Below are 18,515 nucleotides of genomic sequence, written 5' to 3'. Positions count from 1 at the left end.
ACCGTCTTCGTGAAATCGTGCGGCCACTAGTTGCTCTACGATAGGGGGTATCTTGTCCCACTGGCACTCTGCTCTGTAGCGGTCGATCTCCGCTTCCAGACGGTATTGCGAGAAGGAGACCCTGCTGGTTGCCATGCCCGCTCTAGATCCCGATCTGTCTCGGTGACCGTACTCCCCTGATACCCGGGGAGTAACTGCGGACTGATAAACAGAACATGAAAAAAGTGTAATGTAATCTATGAGCATGTGCTGCTGCCCTACCTTCCCTTATACACATTATTGGTGGACATGTCAAAATAATATTTAACCACAGTGTATTCTTAAATAGCACACACAAAGAAAATGACTTTTAAACAAACTCAAGATAATATTGTACAGGTGCTTTCAGTTTGAGGATGAGATAGGAAGATGTGTGTATACCCATTGTGTAATTTTTAATTTTTACTTTCGTAGACTCAGATTTGTATATATTTCATAATAACTATCTATTCAATGAATTAGCTTATTATATAGCCAGTAGATATATTATAACTCCTTGTAGTCGACTCTACCCTATTATGCTTGTATTTATTTAGCATAAAATAGGCCAACACAGCGCAAAGATTTTAGGAAACAATAATGCTTCTCGAAGTATTCTGTTTTTTTCCCTTCTTATTTTCTTTAGCCTATTTACGCTACAAACCATTTGCTATCATATATGCCACTGTAAGGCGTTTGTATTGAAGTGCATTTTGTCCTAGATAACCCGTCCTAGATTTTCCTCCGAAAGCTTTCCCTAACTAGATCAATTAGCCTACTGGGATTAACGCTAATAGCCTACCAGAGTGCAGAGTGTATAGATAAAACAGTAACATTCAAACTGTGGATCTGAGACACACAGGTGGCAAATTATTATTCATGATTTTACCGCAGTGTATGTCCAATCCCTCAATAAATCCCAAGTAGGCTACTGTATTTAAAATGTCAGTTATCAACTATTTTAATTGACCGACTTCAGGATTTGGGACTAAAGGTAGCTAAATTGACATCTGCCATATGGTCTGCTCAGACAATTCAGCACTGCACCGTAACGCGTGACTGACAAAATACGCCTCGATCACACCGACATTTTTTTTGCGTTTTGGTACCAGAAGTCCATTCATTTCCAATGGAACGCTGCGTTTGCTTTGAAACATTGCGTTGCAGAGCCAGTTGCAGTGCGTTCTGAGTGGTACAAACATTGGATTTATCGAATATATGCATCAAATTGTATCCGTAGACGGCTTGACAGAAATTATAGCAGAAGGTGAATTTTTGTTGCACACATATCCAGATGATGCTGCGTGCCATTTTGCACAGTAACACTGTATGTGTGATCGAGGCGTACACCTGTTGCAAATCCATTGGCAAGAATGTAACACTTTACATGTTACACAAACTGGATACAAAAATGTATACATTTAATTGACGCATGCCTTATTTGTGAGTAAGGGGCGGAACGAACAGATTCAGCAGTCCAATGGTGGTCGTACAGTAAAGTCCATTGAATGTTACAACATACACTATTTGAGTTTTAAAAAATATTACAAAAAAATATATGTATACACTATATGGGAATTATTATTTTATCGACCATTTGTTAAGAATAGAAAACATTATTTCATATACCTTGACATGGTGGCAGAACACATTTTAGCAACCATAGTTTCACAGGACGGCTGCTAAATCGTCTTTCACAAAAGCATTACAAAACGACAGTTCGAGGCACTTGACTAGCTACACACAGCAAACTAGTGTTTAGGTCAAGTGCATTACCTACGACTACAAGCTATCACAGGACAGTTTTCTATATCTAATCCAACCTCAAATCTTCGGAAAATAAATTTGGCGGCTTCATTTTCCCTATGAAAGGTTGACATTTGCTTGTCAGATGTGTTTACTTCTCAAATTCAACGAAACAACTACATTCATGTTCGTGTTTTGGACACTGACAGGTGTCTGGTTAGACTATTGCACGCCTTCAAATCTCTGACGCAATATGCCGATATCCAATCAGAATTTAGCTGTCGTGTCCATGGGTTGAAAGGTGACTACGGCTCACAGCAATGCCCAAAAAGGGTGAAGATAGTTAAAATAAAAATAGCTGAAGCGAACGGTTCCAAGTCTGTTTTTCAGCTGGTGAGTATGCATTTTGATAATTAATATCGCTGAAGATCCAGTTCATTATGGAGGGCTTGTTATCACCGTATTGATTATCTTGCTAAACTAACGGATGTTCTTGAAAACCTGATAGATTTGTCTAAAGGTGCACTCTGCTAGTATAACTAACGGTAGTCAGCAATGTGTCTGTGTCTACAACATCACTAGTTAGTTTGCATCCCGAACTATACATGTAATAACATATCACTGAAAACAATTAGGCCTATTGCCTGCAAAGAATGCAATTCCATTTGATTAATCTTCTCATTCTTCTGCTATTTATGTGTTTCCAAAAATGTACATATGGGTTCATAGATGGAGCTCTCTTTCTCTCTCAGCTAGCTGCTCTTTCTGGCTGTCTGTGTAGTTACTGTACAGCCCAGAATGGTGTTAAGAGTAAGTGGCAGGAGGAGCGTTGTGTGGGGCTGGCTACTCCTGGTCTCCTGCTTTCTGCTGTCTGTCTGTTCGCATGAGCAGGCAGCCCAAGAACACCCACCGGAGGTTCACCATCCAAACATGCACCTGGACAAGAACATGGTCCATGACAGAGAGTGAGTACTGGGTCGTGTTCATTAGAGTACACCGGTCCAAAATGCTTTGCAACAGAACAAAAGCAAACATTTCTTATTGGACAGATTGTACCTTCCTTTTTCTCTCTGTTTCTGAGCATTTTCTTCCATTCTGTGTCTAAAGAACAGGCCACGTAATTGTGAATGGGTAGAAAAATGTGCAATACTATTGCCTGCCAAAAGAAAGTTAGGAGCCAAATTCTGTTTACAAAACAGTAGGAACACCTGCTCTTTCCATGACATAGCTTTCACCTGGTCAGTCTATGATTGCTCACGTATCAATGTCACTTGTTAAATCCACTTCAATCAGTGTAGATGAAGGGGAGGAGACAGGTTAACACTCAACAGTTTACAGTGTGTGTCAAGAATGGTCCACCACCCAAAGGACATCCAGCGGCAGGTAGCCTGGTGGGTAGGAGCGTCTGGCCAGTAACCGAAAGGTTGCTGGATCGAATCCCCGAGCTGACGAGGTAAAAGCTGTTGTTCTGCCCTTAAGCAAGGCAGTTAACCGGGCACCGACAATGTCGATTAAGGTAGCCCCCTGCACCTCTCTGACTCAGAGGGGTTGGGTTAAGTGTGGAAGACACATTTCAGTTGAATGCATTCAGTTGTACAACTGACTATGTAGCCCCTTTCCCAACTTGACACAACTAAGCATCCAGTGTCCCTGTGGAACACTTTCAACACTTTATACTCCATGCCCTGACGAATTGAGGCTATTCTGAGAGCAAAAGGGTGTGCAACTCTATATTAGGAAGGTGTTCCTAATGTTTTGTTCACTCTGTGTGTGTGTGTGTGTGTGTGTGTGTGTGTGTGTGTGTGTGTGTGTGTGTGTGTGTGTGTGTGTGTGTGTGTGTGTGTGTGTGTGTGTGTGTGTGTGTGTGTGTGTGTGTGTGTGTGTGTGTGTGTGTGTGTGTGTATATATATATTACACTGAACAAAAATATAACCCCACCGCCACAATGGTGCACTCTGTTCACAATGTTGACATCATCAAACCGTCCGCCCACACGACGCCATACACGTGGTCTGCGGTTGTGAGGCCGGTTGGAGTCACTGCCAAAATCTCTAAAACAATGCTAGAGAAATTAACATTCAATTATCTGGCAAAAGCTCTAGTGGACATTCCTGCAGTCACGAAGCCAATTACATGCTCCCTCAAAACATGAGACATCTGTGCATTGAGTTGTGGGACAAAACTGCACATTTTTAGAGTGGCTTTTTATTGTCCCCAGCACAAGTTGCATCTGTGTAATGATCATGCCGTTTAATCAGCTTCCACTGGTCAGGTGGATGGATTATCTTGGCATGTAACAGGGATGTACACAAATTTGTGCACAACATTTTTGAGAAATATGTTTTTTGTGTGCGTATGGAACATTTCTGGGATCTTTTATTTCAGCTCATGAAACATGGGACCAACACTTTACAAGTTGCGTTTATTATATATGTATATATATCCAAACGTTTTTGGACACCCCTTCAAATTTGTGGGTTCGGCTTTTTCAGTCACACCCGTTCCTGACAGGCGTATAAAATCGAGCACACAGCCATGAAATCTCCATTGACAAACATTGGCAGTAGACTGGCCCGTACTGAAGAGCTCAGTGACTTTCAACGTTGCACCGTCATAGGATGGCACCTTTCCAACAAGTCAGTTCGTCAAATTTCTGCCCTGCTAGAGCTGCCCCGGTCAACTGTAAGTGCTGTTATTCTGAAGTAGAAAGGTCTAGGGCAACAGCAGCGAAGTGGTAGGCCACACGAGCTCACAGAATGGGATCACCGAGTGCTGAAGCGCGTAGCACGTAAAAATCCTCTGTCCTCGGTTGCAAAACTCGACCGAGTTCCAAACTGCCTCTGGAAGCAACGTCCGCACAATAACTGTTCATTGGGAGCTTCATGAAATGGGTTTCCATGGCCGAGCAGCTGCACACAAGCCTAAGATCACAATGCCACGCATACAATGACATTCTAGACGATTCTGTGCTTCCAACTTTGTGGCAACAGTTTCCTGTTTCCTGTTTCAGCATGACAATGCACCTGTGCACAAAGCGAGGTCCATACAGAAACGGTTTGTCGAGATCAGTGTGGAAGAACTTGACTGGCCCCCACAGAGCCCTGACCTCAACCCCATCGAACACTTTTGGGATGAATTGGAACACAGACTGCGAGCCATGGCCTAATTGCCCAACATCCAGTGTCCGACTTCACTAATACTCTTGTGGCTTAATGGAAGCAAATCCCCGCAGCAAGGTTCCAACATCTAGTGGAAAGCCTTTCCAGAAAAGTGGAGGCTGTTACAGCAGCAAAGGGTGGACCAACTTCATATTAATGCCGATGATTTTGGAATGCGATGTTTGACGAGCAGGTGTTCACATACTTGGTGTATATTGTCCAAACATCTCACTACGGCACCGAACCCAAACAGTCTCTCAGCCTAAGTCTCCCAGACGCTTGAATTAAAGCTTTAACTTGGCTGACAGTATATACTTGGTTAATGCACTGACCAGTGTCTCTTCTATGTCCTGTCTGTATAGACACATCATGGAGCATCTGGAAGGTGTGATTGACAAGCCTGAGTCGGATATGTTGCCGCAGGAGCTGCAGTTGCACTACTTTAAGATGCATGACTATGATGGCAACAACTTACTGGATGGGCTGGAGTTGGCCACAGCCATCACTCATGTACACAAAGAGGTTTGTGTAATTGCAAATGATATCAACAGCCAATGATGCCACATACTGTAATGCATTTTATTCACCTACTGTATGTACACACACTCATGTACAGTATATGCGTTTTCCACCTTTCTGCAGGAAAGAGGAGAGGAAAGCCAGCCTATGAAAGAGGAAGACCTCATAAGCCTTATAGATGACGTTCTAAGGGACGATGACAAAAACAACGATGGGTACATAGACTACGCCGAGTTTGCCAAGTCCCTGGAGTAGAGGAGAGACGCTGCCTCACTGCTGGGATCTCTCTCAGTGCACTCCACATAACCACGTCACTTTCCATCTCAAAGCAAAATCTCTTGTTTATTTACCTGTGCCAGTGTACATGTCTCACGCTCTCTGTGGTGCTATCACTATCACCTTTATCCATCCAGACAGCATATCAGGAGGGGACAAACTTTTTGGCTCGAGGGCCACATCGGGAGTTTGAAATTCAACGGAGGGCTGCACAGATTTTTTTTTGACCGATTGGTTTGTCAAAGTCTATTTTCGGGCCAGCAAAAGGGCAGTAATTTGAAAATATATAGGACCATTATATTTTCTATCTAATTTTAACCCAAAATACCCCCCTTGAGATCACCACTGAGATAGATACAGTTGAAGTCGGAAGTTTACATACACCTTAGCCAAATACATTTAAACTCCGTTTTTCACAATTCCTGACATTTAATCCTAGTAGAAATTCTCTGTCTTAGGTCAGTTAGGATCACCACTTTATTTTAAGAATGTGAAATGTCAGAATAATAGTAGAGAGAATGATTTATTTCAGCTTTTATTTCTTTCATCATATTCCCAGTAGGTCAGAAGTTTACATGCACTCAATTAGTATTTGGTAGCATTGCCTTTAAATTGTTTAACTTACGTCAAACGAGTCGGGTAGCCTTCCACAAGCTTCCCACAATAAGTTGGGTGAATTTTGGCCCATTCCTCCTGACAGAGCTGGTGTAACTGAGTCAGGTTTGTAGGCCTCCTTACTCGCACACGCTTTTTCAGTTATGCTCACAAATTTTCTATGGGATTGAGGTCAGGGCTTTGTGATGGCCACTCCAATACCTTGACTTTGTTGTCCTTAAGCCATTTTGCCACAACTTCGGAAGTATGCTTGGGGTCATTGTCTATTTGAAAGCCCCATTTTCGACCAAGCTTTAACTGCCTGACTGATGTCTTGAGATGTTCAATATATCCACATACTTTTCCTGCCTCATGATGCCATCTATTTTGTGAAGAGCACCAGTCCTTCCTGCATCAAAGCACCCCCACAACATGATGCTGCCACCCCCGTGCTTCACGGTTGGGATGGTGGTCTTCGACTTGCAAGCCTCCCCCTTTTTCCTCCAAACATAAGGATGGTTATTATGGCCAAACAATTCTATTTTTGTTTCATCAGACCAGAGGACCTTTCTCCAAAAAGTACAATCTTTGTCCCCATGTGCAGTTGCAAACCGTAGTCTGGCTTTTCTATGGCGGTTTTGGAGCAGTGGCTTCTTCCCTGCTGATCGGCCTTTCAAGTTACGTCGATATAGGACTCGTTTTACTGTGGATATAGATACTTTTGTACCTGTTTCCTCCAGCATCTTCACAAGGTCCTTTGCTGTTGTTCTGTGATTGATTTACACTTTTCGCACCAATGTACGTTCATCTCTAGGAGACAGAACGCGTCTCCTTCCTGAGCGGTATGGTGGCTGCGTGGTCCCATGGTGTTTATACTTGCGTACTATTGTTTGTACAGATGAACGTGGTACCTTCAGGCGTTTGGAAATTGCTCCCAAGGATGAAGCGACTTGTGGAGGTCTACAATTTTTTTCTGAGGTCTTGGCTGATTTCTTTTGATTTTCGAATGATGTCAAGCAAAGAGGCTGTGAGTTTGATGGTAGGCCTTGAAATGCATCCACAGGTACACCTCCAATTGACTCAAATTATGTCAATTAGCCTATCAGAAGCTTCTAAAGCCTTGACATAATTTTCTGGAATTTTCCAAGCTGTTTAAAGGCACAGTCAACTTAGTGTATGTAAACTTCTGACCCACTGGAATTATGATAGTGAAATAATCTGTCTGTAAACAATTGTTGGACAAATTACTTGTGTCATGCACAAAGTAGATGTCCTAACCGACTTGCCAAAACTATAGTTTGTTAACAAGAAATTTGTGGAGGAGTCGAAAAACAAGTTTTAATGACTCCAACCTAAGTGTATGTAAACTTCCAACTTCAACTGATATATATATTATTATTACAGAAACTGCCAAATTTGTCTGCTGTATGCTAACAACTAAATGAGTTCAGTCATGTTGGAATCTAATATTTACCTAAGTGATGTTTTTCTGTAAGATTATGGACCAAAATATCTAAATTAGGCCATTAACGACAACTGCCTGTGGTCCTTAACTTTAAGTGTGGCCTTTACTGTTACTCATAGTGGGAATTATACGGCTCAGAAGCAGCATAATGTACCACAGAGTAAATATGAGAGTGTGGGAATGGCAAAGCAGGTTTGGAGGATTTGTCTGATCACAGAAACACGCTATGAACAGTGTTGCTTACAGTTGGAACAAAACGGAAGACATTGTTTCGAAACAGGAAGTAATACCTCGGCTAGTCCTATAAGTATGCTCATTCTTGTTTTCAAAACACTTTCTCCCATTTGTTTGTACAGAACGCGACCCAGGTAACATAAAAGCCACGCACCGTACAGGCCTGGTTCTGGTCAAACACAGGCAATAACAAATGAGTACTTTTTCTGCTGATCACTACATGCATCCCTAACGTGGTCTGTTACCCGCCTACCTGAACGCTCAACTCCACTTACAGTTTACAGCAGGGCTGATACTTGAGATTAGCAGAATCTGAATGTAATTCCGGAGCTGTGTTGTACTGCTCATTGTGATTTCTTCGTCACTGGATTCACTTGACTTGCAGCACTGTGAGATCTCTGGGCGATGCCATTACTCAAGGGATAACTTAATTTGACAGATGTGCTATAAGTAGAATGCATGGTTGTGTTGCTCTAAATGTTAGCTGCCTATTGAAGTGACAATGTTATGCGTAGGTACTCCACACTTGAATGTTTTTCTCTCCTCATGAGATGCATTGCTTTTCAAACAGTTACAGATCATTAGAAGGTTACCAGGTCTTGTGTTCTAAGGCCCAGATCTATATTGAACCCATGTATAACATTTCCAATACTGAAAAAGTATTTGTTACAAAAGAGTTCTATTTTCGTCATTCGGTGTTGGTTGTTCAGTGAATTCAGTTCATTTGAATAGAAATGTGTAATTGAACGCTATAAAATGTTAAAAGATTAGTAGACAGATGCAACTGTGTTGTCTGTGTAATATGCTTTTAATAAACACGTATGGAAGTATTCTCGGATGTAGTTTTATGTTGAGTATGTTTCAAAGTGGCATTCACACTGGCCTTTTTGAGTATGTTAGTGCAGTTCACTCTGAGGTATAGGTTATGTTTGAATGGGATCTTAAATTAAGCACTTATAAATTTGTTAGATATTGTACTAATTTGAATTTAATAACATCAAACAAATTGCAGAAAAACAAATGTTATATTTTTTCTTTCAGGAAGTAACATCATACACAGGTGTTGCTGGGTGGGGCTCCAATGTTCCGTAGCGGGCTGTACCACTCCTCATGCTGGCGGGGGGGTTGTGGCTGTAGTGGGACTGTGGTACTGTAGGACAGTGACACTGGCTGGTTGAGCCTGTGTGGTGGGAGTAACCACCTGGGGCAGCATAGATGGGAACCAGGGGATATGGTGAGCCAGGGAGTGAGGGTAGTACTGACAGGTCATCCCTGTGGACTGAACACACATGCTGCCCAACAGTGCACCGTGCCCTGTCATTATGCCCATTGTCAAGACCTTTTGAGACGCACGCTCCTGCCTGCGGTATTTGGCACGCCGATTTTGGAATCATACCTGTCAAATAAAATAAATAAGTCTTAAGTAGGTTGAATTTGAGATTTTACAATTTTATAGGATAATTGATAAGTATGTCTTTTGTCAATTTAAAACCTTTTGTAAATTAACTGCTTGAGAAATAGGCCTAGGCCCAATGACCTGTATGCGTGCTTCATTGAGTTTGGTGAGTTTGGTGAGCCGTGCTAGTTCCTCACGGCAGTAGATGTCGGGGTAGTGATTCTGTCCAAACACCATCTCCAGCTGGTCCAGCTGCTTGTGACTGAAGGTGGTGCGATAGCGCCTGCGCGCTGGGGGTGGGTAGGCTCTCCCACACCTGCTGAGGCCCAGGGCCATACTGTCAAATGGGACTTTTCTGACTGGGCTGCCCACATCTGTAGTCGGGATGAGGATGGTTTGAATGTGTGAGGACTTTGAATGGATGCTGCAAAGGCATTCCGTCTGACTTGAATTAAACTGTAAATTCTGGCTGAGTTTCTTTATTATACTCTCTAGTTCAGGTTTCATGATGTAGGCTGGCCAGGCCTATAGGCCTACTTGTGTTTCACTTTCACTTACAGGAAGTCGTCAAAATTTGTAAGGACACATTTCACTGAGGACTGTTCTTCAAAAAAGAGGGATTACATGACCTTATCTTTCCCATCAACCTCAGGCAACCTAATAGCCACAAGGCTTTGCTGACCAAATTCAATCTCGTGAGAAAGAGATACCAGAGATGTGGGGATTTGACCAAAGTTAACAGTGACTAATTAGTCAAATTGGTTGACATAGTTGACTGGCTGTTCACGTTACACTGGATGGTGAACAGACAGAATTAACAGGGAACTGGCCAAAATAGTATTTTATTTGTAACATTTTTGTTGGTATTCTTTCTCAATCTTTTTCATGAAAGTCCAGAAATATAATGGAATTTAATATAAAGTACCTACATTTTTATTAACTAATACTACAGCATCAATTCATACTATTAAAATGTAATTCAGGCAGATATTAATGAAAGGCCTACGACAATGTATAGTTTGTTATTAATATTATAATATCATCATACAACTTTGACTGATACAATTTTGACAACAAATTTTTTGGGGGACTGACCTGTGCTAGAGCTGACAGCGGTAATATCAGAATACACCTCTGCACACTCCTGCTTACTCCCGACACCATCCGCGGGTGACTTTCCCAGGGCCATCTTCACCGGTGTGGTCTGTGATGCTACAGTCAGGAGCGCTTGGCATACATTGAGCTAGCTACCTGTTGCTTTTCCCACCATGTCTAGCTGTCATCACATGCCATTCCCACCCACCTCTACATTTACCTGGCTTTACTTAAGTATCTTTCCGGTTACGAAAGGTCACAGAAGGGCTACAGAATTTATTCAACACAGATGGAAAGTGGCTAAATGCTCACTGAATCACAAGAATTCAAGCATTAAGCTCTTCTATGGAATTGAAGCCATTGAAAACTGTTCATGGAAAATGTCTATCCTGTATCTTAATTTATCATTTATCATTGCAATTGTGCCTATGTCCACTAAGAGGTGACAACCTACAGCGTCTGTCCATGAGAGTGTGCAGGGGAGACTGTGCTCCTTACAGAGTAGTCCCTCCCCAGCACACTATCATGTCCTCTTTCGTCTTGATTTACAGTTTGTTTTAATCGCTATACTATTTTCACAAGTATGTGGTGAATTTTCAAAACTCTTAGTACAAAACTACAAACTGGTAACACTTGTAACACTCAAAACACTTGTAACATTCAAAACCATTCATTGTGCATTCATTTTGTTTGTAGACATCTTTCTTCACACGACCGTTGATCCAAAATATACTGTGAAATATAATGAGTACATTGATTTAATCACCAAAATTCAACATAATATCTTTTCAATTTAGTCATTTTAACAACCAGTTAATCTATTAGCAAAAAATGTAAGATACATGTTTCAATATTGCCCTTTGAATGTAGTATGCTACAGTACTGTATATTACAGTACATTACACTGTTTTCAGATCAGGCAATACACTTGCATTACCCATTAAAATTGACTGAACAACACATTTCCATAATTTGTATCCCATGTGTGATCAAAGGTGTGATCGTTGAAGACATCTTTCACAATGTAATCAAATGAAAGAAATGAAAGAAACAATGTATAGTAGGCTCTAGATTGCATAATGCCTGTCTTGAGCATTTGGCCATAGGTTCTCATCGAAATCTCAGTATACAGTGGGGCAAAAAAGTATTTAGTCAGTCACCAATTGTGCAAGTTCTCCCACTTAAAAAGATGAGAGAGGCCTGTAATTTTCATCATAGGTACACTTCAACTATGACAGACAAAATGAGAAAAAAAATCCAGAAAATCACATTGTAGGATTTCTTATGAATTTATTTGCAAATTATGGTGGAAAATAAGTATTTGGTCAATAACAAAAGTTTATCTCAATACTTTGTTATATACCCTTTGTTGGCAATGACAGAGGTCAAACGTTTTCTGTAAGTCTTCACATTTCAAGGCCACTCCAGGACCTTGAAATGCTTCTTACGAAGCCACTCCTTCGTTGCCCGGGCGGTGTGTTTGGGATCATTGTCATGCTGAAAGACGCAGCCACGTTTCATCTTCAATGCCCTTGTTGATGGAAGGAGGTTTTCACTCAAAATCTCACGATACTGTCGTAGAAAATCACTTCAAATATAACTCTTACAAGAACTTTGTGAACTCAAATAAGATTTTTAATACAAATTGTATCACAATCTGGAATGTCCGCGGAACACACCCCGCGGCACACACACCGCGGAACACCCCCCGCGGAACCCCCCGCGGAACCCCCCTCCCAGAGCCTTAGCTCCTATATTTATACACACATAGCACTATGTCCATCCCTTATGCAAATGAAGTCTCCCTTCTCAAGTCATTCGCCACCACTATCCTCTAGTTCAAGCTTCCCGCTTGTTCACGCCCAATAACGCCCACATCTGCTCTCAGCTAGACTACAATGGTGGCCGGACCCTCCATCCTAGTGTGTCAGCATAATGTGTCAATGTACTCTTTGTTTTGTTTGCCTTTATTGGAATCAGCAGATTCTGTCTTATAAACCTCTGTTTAGAAGCAGCTGACTATGGATCCCTCTATCTTTAGTGTGTCAGCATAATGTGTCAATGTACTCTTTGTTCAGTTTGCCTTTATTGGAATCAGCAGATTCTGTACTATACGCCTTCTTTTTAGAAGGAGCTGACTATGGGTCCTTTTTATCATTAGTGTGTCAGGTCAGCAGACCATGTGTCTCCCCCTTTCATTAATGTGTCCAATTGTCTTAGGCATATTTCTCTAGTATGTGTCTTATTGGAATTGTCAGACTATATGTCTCTTCTACCATTAGCATCCAGTTGCCTTATGTTACTACTACAATCCCCCCTCTGGGGCTATTTAGCCACATAAATGATACAAATAAGACTTTGGGATAGTAAAAGAAAATACCTATGATAAACAAGAAAATACAAAAAATAAAAACAAAGTGAAGCATATAAACCAACTAGACCAAACATCTCCAATGTGAAATAGGAGTAAAAGATCTAATCAGAAACATAAAAAAACAAAAACTAACTAGACCAAACATCTCCAATTGTCATAAGAGTAATAGATCAAATTTGGTATAAAAAATATAAGGATAAAATATTACATATTTGATGAAGCATGAGATATATCTAATTCTGTTGCTTTTTCAATGTTCTTATCTTGAGGTAGATCATTAGAGTTTATCAGAAAGTTTCAAATATCAGTAAAAACTCTCCTGACTGATGTCTCAGATTGCTTTGTTGGCACGGTGGTCTGCTTGGTAAGGGCAGTCGATGTCATCTAGTGGTAGCTACTGTGGTCGTCACAGCAGCCGCCACCCTTGTTGTTGTCACAGGTTCTTCCTGTTCAGGTGCAGGGGTAGGTCTTCACCTTCCACTGGTTCAATCTTGTTCATGATGAGCACCTACTCGTCTTTTTCTTTGATTCATGTCAGGTCACATCCTTTCGGGTCCCAAACGACTTCTCCCTTTGTTTGGTGATCTGTCCATCCACTGAGTGCAATCTCCGATAAGGGTTTGATCCTTATGATTGAGATAGACTTCAGTTCTCCTGCTTCTGTTATACATTGAGGTGGAACATAGATTCTAACCTTGTCAGTCTTTTTGGATTGTTCAGCTGATTCCATTCTTCTCTTCCTGCTCCCACCATACATCTTGATTGTGCATTAGTCTGTTGTTTCTATACTAGCATTCACTGTTGCTTCTAGTATGTCAATGTCATTATTCTTTTGTTGTTCTAACATCAATTGTCTGTAAAGGAGGCCATTCAAAAGTTTAAAAGTCAATTGTGGGGTAATCCCCATTTTCTTCAGCTTGCGGGACTTTTCCTCCTCTTTCTTCACCTGAAGCTCCCTCCTCAGGCCGGACTTAGCTTCCATCTGGAAGGGTTTCAATTTTAGGAAAGAAACGTTCTTATTCTGTTCCTTGTGAGGCCTCTCCTCCTCTTCTGGGTGCATTAGTCGGTGCACTTGTCGTATTTTGGCTTTCACTTCATTTGCTGTTTTCTTGGCTCCTCCCTGGCGTCTCAATCGTTTCCGCTGCTCCTGCTCCCTCCGGGCTCCCTCCTGGTGAATCAGCATCCTCTGTGTCCTCATCTATATGTGGTTGTATCCTTCTCTCTGTTGGGACTCAGCTGCAGTGGTTCAGATGGTACCACGTCTGGCTTCTTTTCACTTGGACGGCCGTTCTTGTTGCTTTGGCCACCTCATAGGGTCCATCTCTCCTCGGTTGATCCCACTTCCTCCGGATCCCTCCAACGTGGACTAGATCTCCTGGTACCACTGAGAGAGGTCCTTCTGGTCCCCTTGGATCATCAGACGCAGAACCTCTCATCCTGGTTCAGGTTTCTGCCTACTTTCTGTGAAGCATTCATACTTAGAGACTTATGGCCTCTGTTCTAAGATTGCACCATACATCCTCTTACTTCCATCACTCATCACACAACAAACAGACATTCCAGCTGAAGCTGGCGAACCCCTCTCCTTCTGGTTTCCTAAACATAAGACTTGGAAAACAACAGACAAAACATAACAGCATTGACAATGTTATGTGTTATGCATAAATATATTCATGCAAACTGAAATCTGAGACCATGACAATTCCCACTCTCTCTTTACCTGACTCTATGCCTCCAGGATACTTTTCTGCTGGACTCCACAAAAATAAAAGCCCTAAAAAGCTTCCTCATGCTTCCACCCAGTCTTCCCCTTTCGGCCACAGGTTCTGAGAGGTGTTCCCAAATCATGTCATTTTTACTTAGTTTCCCATCTACTCCATTTCAACTGATAATCATGTGCATAACCTACAATTAACATTCTCTCTTCTTGAATTAATTCAACACTGTATATGCTTTCATATCAATCCCTTTAACATGTTTGTTTAGAGTATAATATCCTATCATCCATTCTCTTTCACATGATGTATTAAAAATAAAACATGTAGCCTCCAAACTCAACCCAGTATGTCTATAGTGGAATCTAATCTCTCTCTCTTTCTCTCTCTGATTCCACATCCTCTGTCATGGTGTTTTCAAGCTCACCCATTATTCAGCTGGACCTTACTTCTCGTGAGACTTATGCACCCACCAAAGAGAGACATAAAGAACTTTACCACTGCAGTGTTGTAAGAAGTATACCACCAGCCTGGTGTATCTTGATGTACACTCAGTCTCCAGAATGCAGCCCAAGCCCTTCCATTTCTGGCTGTTTTTTCCTGAGGACATACACACTAACACATGGGTTATTTCCTGACAACATTAGCAAGATCACTAAATCTTAAGTTTTAATAATAGCCCTATGTAACCATTCTGCCTCAAATACCTGGCCTCCTGCCACAGAAATATTCAATGATAGTCAAATGATGTTCCCTACATCAACTGCTGTACAATAACATGTAATCAGTCAAATGTCTTCCAGTTGGATTAATATCCAATCCTATCAAAACTAAGTAATAAGTTTCTTAAACTTTTGCTCTAGTGTTCAAAATGCCACCACTTATTCTTTTTACCATATCTTTAGATATGTGAATTGTTCTATTTACTTTTAGAATTGTCCCTATATTTTACACAGCCAGCTATCTTTCCTTTTCTGTGAATTATCTCTATTTTTATACATATTTCTAGAAATAACACCCCTTTACTACCATTACCTTCATTTATAAGTCCCCTAACCCATAACTGCCATTGTTTGATACATACTTAAAACATCCTTAAGTCAATTTATATATCATTTATATCAGTCCCTCCTCAGGAACATATACACAACCTTATGTTCCTCAAAACAAAAATAAATTGACCAAACGAGAAAAAGAGAAATTAAAAAAAAAAAAAAAAATAATAATAATAATAATAATAATAATCATAATAATAATAATAATTGCACATTTGCAATATTACCACTATTTGTAATGTAATGGAAAACGTCCATCCGTTTCATTCTATGCCAATGTTATTGTTGGTCTCTGTCTTCTTCATCCTTGGGTAACATTGCACAACAGAATACCTTTTTATTCCATTATTTTATAAAAGTTTTATCATTACAATTCCAATGATATTATAAAACAAAATAAACAAAAAACCTTATCTAATCCTCTGTAAGTTGTCAACCTCCTTGTCTCAGGAGTATTTTCCAGAGTGGCCCTAGGCCTATTAAATTTAAACAGTGCTATATCTAAATAACTAAACAGTTATTTTGAAATACTTTTCCCAATCCAATATTCAGGATAACAGTCCTTAGTGTTTACTTTAACTCAAATTTGACCTTATCTATTCAATACACAACATCCCTTTAATAATTAACATTTATACTAAACACTTTTATTACCAGTACTATCTATTTTCCCAATAGCCCTTTTGTCTCAGTTTCTCTCATGAGCGGCCTGATAATAAAAAAATCAGTACCCCAATAACCTTAAGTCATTATTCTCCCAACAAATATAACATAATTTCAGCATGTCTTTTTTTTTTTTTTAGATACAGTTCACAGGTCATCAGACACAGTTGTCCCTCACTATTCAGTCGATTAGGGCGGGTATGAGCTCCACACCCACTAGTGGTGATATTCTCTCCCATGCCCTAAAGCATTCTGACGTCACCTTTCATGACAACTCCCTTATTCTACTGGTGATCTCTCAGATGAATTACAGATGATGTAGTTATCAACAAAACCCTTACAGAAACCCACACTCCAATAAACCCTTTAGAAAAACTTTCAACACTTTTTATATGCATAATGAACAAAACACATTTGTGTATTCCCCCAAAGACCATAACCCCAAAGAACTGATAGTTTTACCTATGAACCCATGTTATATCGAAAAATAAAAATTAAAATAAACCTATTCGAATAACTTATTCAATTTAAGGGTACAACTCTTCATAATTTTCCCAGGGACATAATAGATTTTCAAAGTAATTATACAGTTTGAATAGAGTCTGGTGTCTTAAACATTTTATAAGTATATCCCACCTGTTCCAACAATTTCTAGTAAAAGGTGATCAGTCTTTTACAAGAAATTCCTAGGATTCAGGGCATTTTGAGACCATTAATATGTTTCCACTCCCCCTTTCTTTAGGAGCAACTTAAATACATTTTTCAAAAACATGTTCATCCTTTTGCATACCCAATTTGAAACTGAATTGGAAAAAACCCTTCCAATAAACCTACTAATGTATATTCATTCCCAGTACATGGTGCACTTAGTAGTAAATCATAAGCCAATAATCGCAAAGGGACTGGACTCACTCATCCAGAACTCCATGTTTTAGCCTTATCCAGATATTTTTATTTTTAAAGCGGCTGACTTTAATTAACTGCTTTCCACAGTAATGCAGTCTCCAATGACATTGTTGACCAGAGAAGATTAAAAAACCCTTTTTTTTCCCTTATTCTTTCTGGAAAAGAAAGTGTACATATTGTTAATATTCACAACGTTACCTTTTAGTCAGCAAACCAATAATTTTACTTATCCATAGATTTTATTCTAAAGCGTCTTTAACAGTTCCAGAGAATTGTGGTATAGAATGTCTAACAATTAAAATTCCATCGTTATTTTACTAGATGTCAAACGTGATCCAATACTTCTTCTTGACCACATATAAACTGTAATCTCTATGAAACACTCATTGTTCGCTCAGAGACTATACACCGACAAGTAAAAAATTCCATTCTCACTAACCTCAAACCAATTAGTTGTTTGTTATTTTGACAAGGAAATAAACTCTTGTATAGCGGCATTTCCTACTACCGCACTAAGTTCTAGTGTCACCTTACACTAATTTTCCCCATAACCCGCTATATCCATATTCAAAACAGGGAGCTATTTTCTCATTTGTTCTTAGATCTTGTCAATAGTTCTGCCAATCACCCGCACGTCTGCGAGGACTAGAGGAACCACACACACAACCTCATCGCAATGTATTTTCTGATGATAGAATGTTGACATCAGAACGCCTACAAATCGAGCTTCACATTTTGGTCCCATGCGACTATTTATTTATTTATTTTTCCTAAATACTCCCATGTATTTCTACACCTTTTATTTACTATTTTTAGAGCCAATCTCCTTTCCAATTAATAATTCATTTGTCACATCACTTAATTTCTTTTATCGAAGCCTACTCTATACAGTACATACATTATTTCTGAATACTACAGCATCAACTCTACTCTGTCACAGGAGAGCTGCGCGCTCCCTCTCCTGGACGTTCTGCCTACATACACACACAACACATCTTTCCTTCCTAATCTTCTATTTTTACACAGATCTACTCATTTCTTACAACATTATCATTCATCCTTTTATGTTTCATCCGTTCATTCAATCCCTTTGTTTTTACCTCAAAACAACTCAGTCTTTCTTTATTGACTTAATTCACTTCCTTCTACATAAGTCTAGACTTCTACAATATGACGAGACTACTGTCTAATCGGATCAGCTTGTCTTCATATCCTATTCAACCCCCAATACTTATCTTTTCTTCTATTCTTAGAGTAGTATTGTGGCGTGACCTACTGAATTACCAAACCCTGGTAGCTAG

The 18,515-nt window shown here is 40.1% G+C and overlaps 2 protein-coding genes across 5 annotated transcripts in view; one reads left to right on the top strand and one right to left on the bottom strand.

Moving 5' to 3' along the window:
- ttc7a (tetratricopeptide repeat domain 7A) overlaps nt 1-1,985 on the bottom strand; it is a 72,924-nt gene extending 70,939 nt beyond the window's left edge. The window contains exons 1-2 of one of the 2 annotated variants that reach the window (XM_071392861.1): nt 1,842-1,985; nt 3-201 (exon numbers count right to left, since the gene is read on the bottom strand). In XM_071392861.1, coding sequence (XP_071248962.1) covers nt 3-201; nt 1,842-1,898 — 256 coding nt within the window. In that variant the 5' untranslated portion in view covers nt 1,899-1,985. Of the gene's footprint in view, nt 1-2; nt 202-1,647; nt 1,784-1,841 lie in introns of those variants that run through there. The other variant, XM_071392860.1, reaches the window with a different exon arrangement.
- Nucleotides 1,986-2,009: 24 nt separating this feature from the next.
- LOC139570729 (multiple coagulation factor deficiency protein 2 homolog) lies at nt 2,010-8,840 on the top strand. 3 transcript variants are annotated; one of them, XM_071392862.1, is made up of 4 exons: nt 2,010-2,157; nt 2,517-2,729; nt 5,285-5,444; nt 5,565-8,840. In XM_071392862.1, the coding sequence occupies exons 2-4, from the start codon at nt 2,563-2,565 to the stop codon at nt 5,694-5,696; spliced, it is 459 nt and encodes a 152-aa protein (XP_071248963.1). In that variant the 5' UTR covers nt 2,010-2,157; nt 2,517-2,562; the 3' UTR covers nt 5,697-8,840. The 3 variants fall into 3 exon arrangements, with proteins under 3 accessions (XP_071248963.1, XP_071248965.1, XP_071248964.1); XM_071392864.1 differs by having other exon boundaries at nt 2,058-2,157; nt 2,521-2,729; XM_071392863.1 differs by having other exon boundaries at nt 2,103-2,157; nt 2,494-2,729.
- The last annotated feature ends 9,675 nt before the right edge of the window (nt 8,841-18,515 follow it).

Source organism: Salvelinus alpinus, chromosome 3 (assembly GCF_045679555.1).
Source record: "Salvelinus alpinus chromosome 3, SLU_Salpinus.1, whole genome shotgun sequence".
Taxonomy (NCBI): Eukaryota; Metazoa; Chordata; class Actinopteri; order Salmoniformes; family Salmonidae; genus Salvelinus; species Salvelinus alpinus.
Note: the sequence above shows the minus strand (reverse complement) of the source record. Positions and strands in the feature narration are given on the sequence as shown.